Source organism: Mytilus galloprovincialis, chromosome 13 (genome assembly GCF_965363235.1).
Source record: "Mytilus galloprovincialis chromosome 13, xbMytGall1.hap1.1, whole genome shotgun sequence".
In the NCBI taxonomy this organism is placed as follows: Eukaryota; Metazoa; Mollusca; class Bivalvia; order Mytilida; family Mytilidae; genus Mytilus; species Mytilus galloprovincialis.
In genome coordinates this window covers 7,964,555-7,977,994 of record NC_134850.1, presented here as the reverse complement: position 1 = coordinate 7,977,994, position 13,440 = coordinate 7,964,555, and the positions used below count along the sequence as shown (strand labels likewise).

The 13,440-nt window shown below is 31.7% G+C and overlaps 1 protein-coding gene across 4 annotated transcripts in view; it reads left to right on the top strand.

Moving 5' to 3' along the window:
- LOC143057830 (uncharacterized) overlaps positions 1-13,440 on the top strand; it is a 98,315-nt gene that overhangs the window by 44,222 nt on the left and 40,653 nt on the right. For all 4 annotated transcript variants that reach the window (XM_076231258.1, XM_076231257.1, XM_076231254.1 and 1 more), the window contains exons 7-9: positions 5,464-5,597; positions 5,928-6,027; positions 6,854-6,952. In XM_076231258.1, coding sequence (XP_076087373.1) covers positions 5,464-5,597; positions 5,928-6,027; positions 6,854-6,952 — 333 coding nt within the window. The remainder of the gene's footprint in view (positions 1-5,463; positions 5,598-5,927; positions 6,028-6,853; positions 6,953-13,440) is intronic.

The following is a 13,440-nucleotide window of genomic DNA, read 5'->3' as shown; positions in this document are numbered from 1 at the left end:
AATCGGAATTTCAGATCTTTAAATTGAATGTAAAAAGGGAAAAATATTTTGGCAAGTGTTGTTAAGGTTTTATTCACACTTTACAAAATTTACTTCTGCGCTTATGTTGATTTTGTCATAAATAAACAATTTATCGCTCTGTGTTCATTCTATTGACATTGTATAAAATGAATATAAAATATTTATAATACCTAACCATCTCAAGTGTAAAAACTTGAATCAGAAGTCATGAGCTGTTTAAATCGCTACAATGGAAATAAAATGCCGTCTTTTTGTGGTGGCTTTTAAATCTTTATGGTATGATCGCTGTAATCCATTTAGAGGTTTATATTGATCAATTTATAGACTTTTAATAAACAGATTGTCTTTGTCTGCAATGAATTGGGAAATTTTTACAGTGAAATTGACATTAAGAGAGACGACATGTTATAGTAGGATCTTTGTATTAAGGCTTTATAGATTTCTACATTTCTTTGGCTACCGGCTTATTGATCGAGTCCATAGACCTTCCGAGATATGAACTGTCAACATAACATAGTTGTCTAGCTATTCCGTATTAAATTATACAAATATATTATCCAGTGCATATATATCACCAATGATTTCTCTGCAGAAAAGAAATGTCAATTTAACAGGTTTCAAAGACACAATGTATATTTAAACTGATAAGATAAAATCTGTTAAAAATCGCCTAAATTTGTCCTTGTTGGTGATGTTTTTAATAATCAACTATTAAATATTTTTTCTTTATTTAATAAACTTGCATTGTTGGGCTTTATAAATATTAACTGAGATTTTTATTTTACTTTCTATTTATTCAGAAATGAAGTATTTCAATAATTGACCTTCAGATGAGAATTGTGTATTTCCATTTATGAATTTTCAATACTGTATATTAAAGAATGATTTTCAGAAATTAATAAAAAACAAAAAGAGTATCATATTTCTGAAGGATTATTTTAAAGTTACTTTCCCCCACAACAAGAGATTACAACCATGTATGGCCATAACTATATTGCACATTTTGGAGATAAAATTCTCTAACTTAAAGCTTGAACTTGATACTTTTTTTTAACAGTGTTCTTGAACTTGATACTTTTGTTACACCAATGAAGTCAATTAAAATGGTTTGATATACAGTATAAACTAACATGTATTTAAAACTAATCAATAATTAAGTGATTAATATACCTATTTAATTACACCATACTAAGTAAATTAAATAAACAGTATTAGGTTTGACTGTGTATCAAACTTGCTGACACCCCTGGGTTATCTGATCAGCATATAGTTTGACACTATCATTGTCTACCTTTGGAGATATTGTCTTGTTGTGGTGACCCGCGATCACCTTAACTTCACGATTGAGTTATTGTACACCCTGATTTACTTTGAAGTCGTCCTCGTACAGGTAAAATAGTTTTACCTGTGGAATTATCGGTATTTACTGCAAAACTGTCTGGTACAGGCTGAAATATTTTTTTATTTAAATTATAATATTTGTTAAACTGTGTTAAATACCACAATTTCTATTAAAATCAAATTTTGCAACCTCATGACATTTGCGGTGTAAATTGTGAAATAAATTGTTGGCATTTTATGCATTTAAGTGAAGACTATCAACACAAAAAGTGTGTATAAAAGGTCAACAAAGTGATGGTTTGACTTTAATTCTCCCTATCTCTAAACTTTATATGCATTTAAGTTTAGAGGCCAGAAATAAAAGAAAGTTTGTATTATCATAAGGTTTGTGAATTTGTGAAAAAGGCGCTTAGATTTTTATTGAAGGTCCTCTTTAATGAGCATTGACAAGATCCCTATACAGGGTTCGACACTAACGGTAGTCCGGTAGTTCGGTGCCCCCCTAAAATCTAGGAGGACTACCAAAACATGGTTAATCAGTAGTCCTGTGGACCACCTGGAAATTTGTATATGGTCTGGCTATTTCAATGCTAAAAATTGGCATAAAAGTCCTCCCAATTATGTTTACATTTTTCAAAGACAGTGATGGCATTTGGAAGAACGTAAATTTTATATTGTTATTATGAAAGCACTTTTAAGATCCAGATTTCTGATCAGAATCTTCACAGTGTTTGTAACACATGGGATTTTCAATGTAAAATGAAAATGTCTGATAACCTAAATGTGAAGAAACTGAAGATTAGACAGCAAAGGTCAGCAATAAAAACGTAGGTGTCAGAGTTAAAAAAAAAATACTTCCCAAATTTGGGAAAAAGAATTATTACCCCTAAAAAAAGAAACAGGAAGAGGTAGTCTGAAAAAAAAAGCCAACAATATTTTTTGGTGGCTTTCTTATTAAAAAAAACCCATATATGTCATTCAAAATGGTATAAATTATTAAAGGCATTTTGTTTTAATAATAATGATAATAATAATAATTCTTTATTTAAAGAGGGTTACACAGTTAGCTGTAAAGCTAATCTTCCCTGAGGCCCTCATGAAATACAATGAAATATAACAAACAATTACAAAATATCAAACAGACACACATACATGAATAATGAAATAAAAAATTGTTATGAAATATACAATTTTCAAAACAGGTAAAAGTTACAAATTCATATATGACATGTATAGTATTGGCATCAGCAATATCATAAGTTTGAGTAAATGTGTGAAAATTATTATGCATATAAAAAATGCACATCTTCTTAATGTTCCATCAAGTAATTTTTTTAAATCTTTTTTGAATGAGCTTGTACTTGAGGTTGATTTTTTCAGGGATATTGGTAAGTTATTCCATAAAATAGATTCTGAATATATAAAAGATTTCTTATAAAGCTCTGTTTTGGCATTTGGAACTTGTAAATTTTTGCAAGAGGCATTTCTCAAACAATATTGGTTTATTTCTGGCATTTCTTTAAACTTTTCAGGGAGATATACAGGGGCTTTATTCTTAAGGCATTTATGCATCATAACTGATTCGTGGTATGAGATTCTGTTCTCTACTGTCATCCATCCAAGCTGTTTAAACAGTGGAGCTGATGATGAAAGTGGATCAGCATCTAAAATAAGTCTTGCAGCCCTTTTCTGCAATTTTATTATTCTGACTAGCTAATTTTTAGCACAACCACTCCAAATAATACAACAATAATCTATCAGTGGGAGAATATAACCATTATAAAATAATAGCAACATATCCACTGAATTGCTTTCAACAGTGATGATGAAGTTGACCTCTAGTTCACAAACAAAGACATTGTATCACTACAAGAAAAATCTTATAAACTGTTTGAAGAATTAATGAAAACTTTGACTTATTTTTATCCTTTTTTTCTAAATAATCCTGGAATAAAAGGTCAAATAACTCCACCTAACAAGGCCTTAGAAATTGTCTCAGATTGCAGATTTTGCATTTCATTTTTCAAAATTTTCTGACGGTAAAAGTTCAGGAGTAATAAAATTTATTCACTGAATGTCAACTTTAATTTATCTGAAAAAAAACCAAAATATTTTCAAAACTCAAATGAACATTTGTGTGCTTTTGAGGTGCTCAGATGGCAGGAAATTGCATCTTATTTTGAAAAATTTTCTTGGGGGGGCATGCCCCCAAACCCCCCTAGCTAGTTCGGGCCGCGTTGCGGCCCTCAACGGTGATAGAGGTGGACTACCAGGACTACCCAAAAAATTTTCTTGGTAGTCCTGTGGACTACATCACCTCTAATGTTAGTGTCATTAACCCTGCTATAACTAAATATTTTTGAATTAAAGCTTTTTTAAGGGATTTCTGCTTCAATTCATTCATAAACAAATTCATACATGTCACCTAGAGTGGTTTGTTCTAATGGATAATTAGGCAAGCTTTTTGTCAAGAGAAAACCTTACATATTCAAATTTTGAGGGGTCTATAGGTGGCCTGTTGCAAGGCAAAATTTCTGCCACTATCCAATATACCCTCATTTTCCAGTGGCAGTCCAAGTTTCCCTGACCATCATCCTGGGTGGCCTCTATTATTACAAGACCTATACCTATTCTATTTTGTTAACTTGTTCTCGTCCTGAACATGCATGAAATATTTGCCACTGGACATTAAGCAACCAACAATCAATCAATCAAAATTTATGATCATCCTTCCAAATAAAGTTGAGGAAATGAAAATGATATTGTCTTGTTGTGGTGACCCGCAATCACCTTAACTTCACGATTGAGTTATTGTACACCCTGATTTTCACTTACATTTATAAAAAAAAAAAGTTTCATGTTTGCAATTATATAATAAAAAATTCTGTTGGCTTTCTGACTCACAGAGATATACCCCAACCCATATCTCCTTTTATATATACTTGATATACGTTTGTCTTTATATGGTAACAAGATAGTAAATGAAATACAACTGTAAATCACATGTTTTATATCCCCTGGCACAAACAGAAGTGAATATAATATCAGATGTTAATCCCTAGGCAAAGGGAAAAAAAGAGTTGTATAGTTATACAACAAGGAAATCTATTGCAAATGTCTTCAAAGATATAAAAGTGACACAATCTTTTAACACTTATACTGATTGAGGACATAGAGGGAGATATATTGGAAGGTTTTAATTCAGCTAGAGATTACATCATTACATGTAATGTATACAGTAGAGGGAGAGTTATCGGAAGGTTTTAATTCAGCCAGAGATTACATCATTATACAGTCATTCCCATGGTCTGACAGACATGTGACAATGTCCAGTAATAAATGGTTTGGTCCAGTTAAAGTTCATCAATTACTGGACCAAATGAACAGTGAAGATGCAGGAATTTTGTAATACTCATCATGTAAAAGACTGCTACAACACTGACTGGACTAGCAATGCTTGAACATATATTTGACCCGAAGATCATTGAGGTCCCAAATACCCTCAGAACCTTCTCAACATATACTGGACTAGAAATGCTTGAACATATACTTGACCCAAGAGGTCCCAAATACATTTGGAACCTATTCATTATATTCTGGACTAGAAAAGCTTGAACATATACTTGACCCAAATATCATTGAGGTCCCAAATACCTTTGGAACCTATTCATTATATTCTGGACTAGCAATGCTTAAACATATACTTGACCCAAATATCATTGAGGTCCCAAATACCTTTGGAACCTATTCATTATATTCTGGACTAGCAATGCTTGAACATTATACTTGACACAAAGATAATTTTTTGAGGTCCCAAACACCCTTTGAACCTACTCATCATGTATAGATATAAGATTTTATTGTGTAAAATTGAATAGTCACAGTATTTTATACTTGATAAATGGTGCAAATTTTAATTGATTTATCTGCATGTGCAGAAAATCTGAAACTGTTACTTCCACTTCTAGTGATATTTTTTTTTACCAGGGTTTGGAGGGGAGGGGGGAATAAAAAAAATTAGCAATATTAAATATACACATTTTGCTTGTTGTTGCTGCTTTATATTTAAACAAAAAGGTAAATATTTCTATTTTATTTCAGGCTCGTTTACCCGTCTGTCAGCAGAATGTGCCACCATCACAGATGCCGGAAAAAATGGAGACTTGGGAGGTCCCCAAATGGAGGCCTATGCTTGTTGTGGATGGGGACTTAATGATGTATCTAAGAGCTGCAAGGTAAGCTTACAGAAATATTGTAAGTCCCAAATGCAGTGAGTTGTATATTGACTGTAGTAATTGTGAGATAATGCTGTGGTTTAAAGTTTCTTGTTAACAGTTGTTAATTACAACCATGTTAACAGTTTTTTAGTAATAACCTTGTTAACAGTTGTTAGTTATAACCTTGTTAACAGTTGTTAATTATAACCTTGTTAACAGTTATTAATTATGTTACCTTATTAACAGTTATTATTATGTTACCTTATTAACACTTAGTTAGTTATAACCATTGGGGTTCATACCACATCTTTTTATATCCTTGTTAACAGTTGTTAATTATAATTGCAGAAGTGTGGCGGCGTTTACAGGAATGTGTGATGGAGGATCAACAGATGATGGTTGCCAGGCGGCCTCTATGGACGAGACCACCATTAATGCTATGGATACAGTAAGTGTTTATCTACCCAGCTTCAAGGATCTTTATCATAATACTGTGGATTCTTTAATATTCGTTGAATATCAATTTTAGTGTATTAAACGGATACAGGGAAACCACAAATTTAAACGTTCAACTAATTACAAATTTTTAAAAGGAATGTATATAGATTTTGCTAAAACCACGATATTAAACATTCAAGAAAATGCAAGTTTTCCTCAAACCACGAAAATTGATACCCACGAAAATAGATGAATCTACAGTGAGTTGTAGAAACATATGTGTGTTTAGTTAAGGACAGCATTCATATTTGTATTCCTGTGATTTTAAGAATTCTTTAATTTGAAATGGAAGGAAACACAAGAAAGTAATGAAGACAGTCCTTCAAAGCTAACTTTGTTTTGAACAATTAAAAGGGTAAAAAAAATATCACAAAAATACTGAATTCCAAGGTAAATTCATAAAGGGGGGCAAAAATGACAAAATCAACCAATAAAAAGAATGGAAAACCAGTCTCATACTCTAGACTTGGTACAGCATTGTGCATAGATAATTCCCAGAAGAGTAATTCCCAGAAGAGTAATTCCCAGAAGAGTAATTCACAGAAGAGTAATTCCCAGAAGAGTAATTCCCAGAAGAGTAATTCCTGCCAGGAGCATCTAATAAATGAAGTAATGACAGTAAGTTGAGATTTCTGAACATGTACCCCATTTCCATTGTCAATTTTATATATTTTGTTTGCTCTTGTTGTTGGGTTGCCATTTCATTGATATTAACAATACAACATTTTTATGAGTATTAGCTTCAATGTTATAAACAAAATGTTTGATATTTACAGCTACATAATCACAGCTATGATACTGGGAAAGCTCTACAAGCCCTGGTCAAATCACCAGCCCTTCGTAGCATTGAAAAGAAGTGGATGGATGAAGACTCGGTAAGATTTTTTTTGTGAAAACATTAAAAAGAGCATTTGGCCTGTATTGGTTTCCCTGGTTGATGAACAGCTACTGATACAGATTATATGATGTATAATTGTCTCTGTATTAGCATTAAAGACCAGGGTTAGGGTATAAAAGGGAGACAATTCATGAAAATATGATTTTATTCAAATATTGGGCAGGGTTAAGAATTGAGAAGCATTTTTCAAAATTAATTCAAAAATTGCTATCTTCTTTACTCTTAAACTTGTACAGTTGTCAGAACATAAATAATGGTCAGTTAAGACCAAAAAGTGAGAAAATAAAATAACTCACAATAAAGATATTTATTTTCTATTTACACAACAAGCAAATTCACTAAAAATAATCTGTTTCTTATCTTAGCACTGCCCATATCCAAATAGGCTTAATTGCTGTAGGGGTGTAAAATTTTCTAGGTCATTCCCGGTCTTTAAACTCTTTCCTCTTTCAGTACACATATATATCATGTCCATTTGTTATAAGGTTGTTATACTGATTTTATAAGGATGGATTTTTACAAAATTATTATAAATATCTTTTCTACTCATTTATCATGTTGAATGAGATAGGTACATTTGCATTCACTGAAATTGATATTTAATATATCTGGTCCTCTATCAATATTTGATTATCATATTGGCTGAAATAGATACTTAATATATCATGTACATGGCCTTTGTCATACACATTTTTCATATTGGCTCAAATAGATATACAACATTTGGGGTCTTCTGTCAAATACACAATTATCGTATTGGATGCCACAGATAATTAGTATAGCATGCCCTTTGTCAAATACATTTTTCATATTGGCTGAAATGGATATAAAATAATAACAGGTCCTCTGACAACAGCTGAAATAGATAAATGATATAAAAATTTGAATTGATTATTGATTGAAAAAGAATAATTTTATTGTTTTATATTTTATCATCTGCTTTCAATACCCATTCATAATATCCCAAAATCTGTTTATTGGCCGAAATGGATTAATACTCGCTTTAATCTGTAATCAATATTAATCATTTCACAAAATGCAAACATTGCTTAATAATGACCGCATACTTCATCCTCAGTAGATATAGATCTTGATTTATCAAGTCCAAATATCTGTGAAAGGATGTAATTGTATAAAATATCTGCCTAAGTTCTGAGCTATTGATTGGCTGTCTTATTTACATCTAATATCTCTCCATCTAGACTGTTATCCTCATTCAAGCCTCAAATAGCATATTGATTATAGAGTGCTCGGCAAAACTATCAAATATATAGTCATTGTCTTCCCTGATGAAAATCACATTCATTTTCATACATCACTACAGCTTTGATAGAGTGATTCCAAACATTGACTGAAATTGCAGCTCTTTGGATCATCTCTCAGCAAAATTCAGTGGTAATAACACAATTGTTATTTTCCGATTTAGTGAAAAAAAATCAATACTTGGTATTTTGCTCTGATACAATTATTACGGAGACATTGAGTTGTGTGGACATATCTCCAGTGTCTTATCCTTGTAGGATATTGGTAGTTAGAGACAACTCCACAGTAGCATATCAACAGTACAGAACCATATCGTGTTTCTTTTTGCTGGTTATAAGCAATTACCGTCCAATCACTCATCATCCGGTGTAACGATTGGCAGTTTATTTGATGTAATAGATTGGTGTTATTGAAAAAGCTGTTAACGGGGTTTCTGGGAAAGCTATTTAGTCACTCATCCATCATACTTATATACTGATTACTATGTGATTTCTGTTCCGATAATGATCAGGTTCAAAATAAATATGCTTCACTATTGTGTTTTGGCACTTACAAAATAAATAAATGTGGAAACAGATGATAAATAAAATGAAACACTTCAGCTGAGGTGGAGGAAGGGGAGGGAACTATGAACTTCAACATGTTCTACTAATTATTCTCTCTACTAATTACTGTAAATTATTGCAAGGTTTTTATTATTGAGAATAATGCATCTAACGGTAGGTGAGAATCCTGGCTCCTGACTTGAGACAGACACACACACAGAGAATGTGGCGGGGTTAAACATATTACTGGGATCCCAACCCTCCCCTAAAGGCTAATTGAGAAATAAAATGTACACATATTGGCCTCATTTTTTGTGCTTAGACAATAGGTATTTATCAGGTCCAGAAATTTATTCATTAATATTGTTCTTTAAACATGTTAAATAATATCAATACTTTTCAATGTATAGATATAGGAAGATGTTGTGTATAGGTTTAGTCAAACATCTCAGACAAATGATTAATTTATTGGTACATTGACACCCTGTTAACTTCTTAAAATCTACTTATTGCTACTAATATATCTTCCAGCAGGACAGTAGACACAAATTTACATATTTTTCTTCTCAGTTTGCCAGTTTTCAATTTGATAATGTAACTTAATTGTAAAAATATTTACCCCTTTGCTTGTGTTGTTAGGCAGACTTTGTGAAGTCTTCAAACTCAGACGTACAAAGTTTGGTCAAACAAATGCTGTTATTATTCAAACATATAAATAGTTAAGGCTTTGTGTTTAGAATTAAATTTAACTTTTGAAATTTAAGTCACACATACTTGAAAATGAAGGGTGAATACATTTCCTTTTTGTCTTGATTTTAGACTTTTAATGTTTAATATTACAAATTATGTGAAATTGGTAATTGAACCAAATATTAATTTTAATGTGCGTATTGTTATTCGTTTACTTTTCTACATTGGCTAGAGGTATAGGGGGAGGGTTGAGATCTCACAAACATGTTTAACCCCGCCGCATTTTTGCGCCTGTCCCAAGTCAGGAGCCTCTGGCCTTTGTTAGTCTTGTATCATTTAAATTTTAGTTTCTTGTGTACAATTTGGAAATTAGTATGACGTTCATTATCACTGAACTAGTATATATTTGTTTAGGGGCCAGTTGAAGGACGCCTCCGGGTGCGGGAATTTCTCGCTACATTGAAGACCTGTTGGTGACCTTCTGCTGTTGTTTTTTTCTATGGTCAGGTTGTTGTCTTTTTGGCACATTCCCCATTTTCATTCTCAATTTTAAGTCTTGATATTTATAAAAAAAAAATCAGATATGTTTCTCATATTGTAAAGAATGATGAATATATTGTTTGTGCTTTCATATTTGTCTTTATAACAAACTTGAATTAATGCAAATGTTTGGTAATTTCAATTGCCATGACATTTCATTAATTTGCTATTCTACAGCACATATACTTTGAATACAGAGTAAATTTATTTAAACCTATTTGTTTGTTTTCATCACAATTTTATTACACTTGGTATACAAATGAAATGACATTTGAAAATAGTCATGAGTATCCTTTGTGTTTAAAGTTGCAATCAAATTGAATTACACATAACTTTTTTCTAACATTTTTATAAATTGATTCTTTTCAAGCGTTGACTTTGTTATGATGCAATAATCTTATAAGGAAATAAATAAATTTACTGTACAATTTCTCATATTCAACCATTGAATTTATTGTTAAAAACACATGTTTGATATGCATTCATTGCACTGAATCGTTAAATGATTTCTGGAGGTTAAAAAGCGCAGTATGATTTGCCATCATGTTGCATAATTCTAAAATAATTGAATACACTGTAGCTCTACATGTTACATGCTAAGCTGGATACAGAACATGTAGTTTTATTTTTTCTCTTAACTTTTTTGAAAGAGATATTTTTTTTATTATTTAACTCAATTATACAACTTCAAGATTAATTTCCGATATTAAAGTACAAATGTTAAACTTATTCACTTTCATGGTTTCGTTATTCACAATAGTTTAAATGGAGTCCACAGTTTTCTTAATGTAAAATTTATGAGATGGAGTTATCAAATTATGACACAAAAGCAATCTTTCTGTGCTTTTTATCATCACAAAGTCACCCCAAAACAAATTCAAAACCAATGGTGCATTCAGAAGGGGGGGAGGGGGGCCTAGAGAATCTATTTTCCCTTAGAATCTCCTGTTTTTCACCAAACATGTAAAGTTTAAGTATGAAATCATTCAAAAACTTTTGGACTTGCAAGGTGTCAACAGGCCCAGGGGGGGGGTCGTCCGAACCCCCCCTGGCTACGGGTATGGTGTCAATCATACTACACATGTGTATCAAATTGTGATGTAATTAGAACAAACATCACTATAGTAGGCAAAGAATTTAAAAAAAAAGACTAAGGGCCTCAGTGGCCAAGTGGTCTAAGTAGTTACTGCTGTAATCACTAGCCAGTCAACACTGAGTTTGTGAGTTTGAACACTGCTCATGTGGGTGCACTCGACTCCAATCTTAATTGACTAGGTCAGTGGTTTTCCACAGGCACTCCATCTTCCTCCACTAATAAAAACTGTCGGCCACGAAATAGCCTAAATGCGGTGCTTAAAAGTGGCGTTAAAACACCAAAAATCAAATAATTCTAAAAAAAGATTGTGCAGTGTACAATACTGTGGAAAAACCCTCTAGCAAACCCCTGAACAAATAAGGAAGGACACTTACCCTCTAACAAACCCCTGAACAAATAAGGAAGGACACTTACCCTCTAACAAACCCCTGAACAAATAAGGAAGGACACTTACCCTCTAACAAACCCCTGAACAAATAAGGAAGGACACTTACCCTCTAACAAACCCCTGAACAAATAAGGAAGGACACTTTCTTTGCATTCAACATATTAACTATAAGATGATTTAATTTCCACTAGAGAGTACGTATACCCTTTATTGGCAGAATCAGTACAATATTACAATACAAAAGAAAAACATCTCAAATATATAATTTATGATTATAAATGTGTTTCACAATTGTCACCATACTGGATGGCAGAATCAGTACAATTTTACAATACAAAAGAAAAACATCTCAAATATTTAATTTATGATTATAAATGTGTTTCACAATTGTCACCATACTGGATGGCAGAATCAGTACAATTTTACAATACAAAAGAAAAACATCTCAAATATTTAATTTATGATTATAAATGTGTTTCACAATTGTCACCATACTGGATGGCAGAATCAGTACAATTTTACAATACAAAAGAAAAACATCTCAAATATTTAATTTATGATTATAAATGTGTTTCTCAATTGTCACCATGCTGGATTCCCAAATCTCACATTAGATAATCGACTCCAGTCATAACCATTTCAATATTAAACATATTGGGTAATGATTCAGGATAAATATGAACTTAATATTGGAAGTTATTGTAGATGACTGTTGAATAATACATGGTTCAGTATTTGCCAAACGAATTGTAAAACCATTAATATCTTTGATGTAGTGTATAACATAGTGAGCATGTCACTATATTTGTTATGAATATTTAATTAGACACAAAGGCTGCAGATGTGTCAGTGTTAAGATTAGGCCAAGTGAAGAAAATTACATACTTTGGTTATTTGATCAAACGTTGGTGTATAATTGGCCGTTTCATAATATAAAGAATTATGGATAATTTCATTGTTAGTAACCCCAAAATAAAAATAACGTAGTCATTGGTTAAATTTCCAATTGTTCATGACATTTTTAACCAATATGGAATTTTTGGTGTACACTTTTGAAAATATTACCCATGATGAATTAGATTCTGAACAGGGAATTAATCGAAAGTAGATGTCAAGTTTTTATTACACAGTTGTAAAAAGTGTGAATTATTTTATTATTTGACTGTACATTAGATATTTGATATAAAGCTGTAAGCAAAGCTAAACATAGCAAAGTGGGTCAAGAGACAAAAATATGTACTTCATTTGATACTAAAAATGTTGAATGAAAAAAATGTTTCTGAAGGATGATAATGCCTGAAAACACATTTGTGAAGGGGAAGGTCAATGTAAAAACTATCAGTTTACACTCTTTAAAATTTAACTGAAAACATGAGGTGGCTTAAAAATTATTTTTTTTTAAGGTGGTACCTAACACTACAGGGACATAACTCTGTAAAGTCAGCTTAACGTTTTAATGACGTTGTGTTATTAAGGGAATATTAAGCTTCTCAATGATCAAAATTAGTGTTTGTCAAACTGCTATATAAACAGTGTAATTTTTCTGATAAAATGCTTGGTTCAAATTTTTTGAAATGTTTATATTTTTGTCAAAGGGTCAAAGTAAATACTTTGTCAAAATTTTATGAAAATTAAACGAGCCAAATTAATTTAAGTGAAAGTGTTGGGTACCACCTTAATGTTATACAAGTTTTCAAGGAATTATTTGAATCTACATCGTACACTTCTAATCAATTTTCCAGAATCAAAATTTTTCCAGATTCAAATAATTCCTTGTTTACAGAATATTTTTTGTATTTGCTCAAGTTGTTGGTTTGTTGCTGTCTAATTGATGTTATACCCTTTATCTTTTTTTTTTCATCTTAATTTGCCTGGATGCATTCAAATAAGTTTGCCAATGGCTACATAGAAATGCAATTAAATACAAAATATTGCTACTGAAT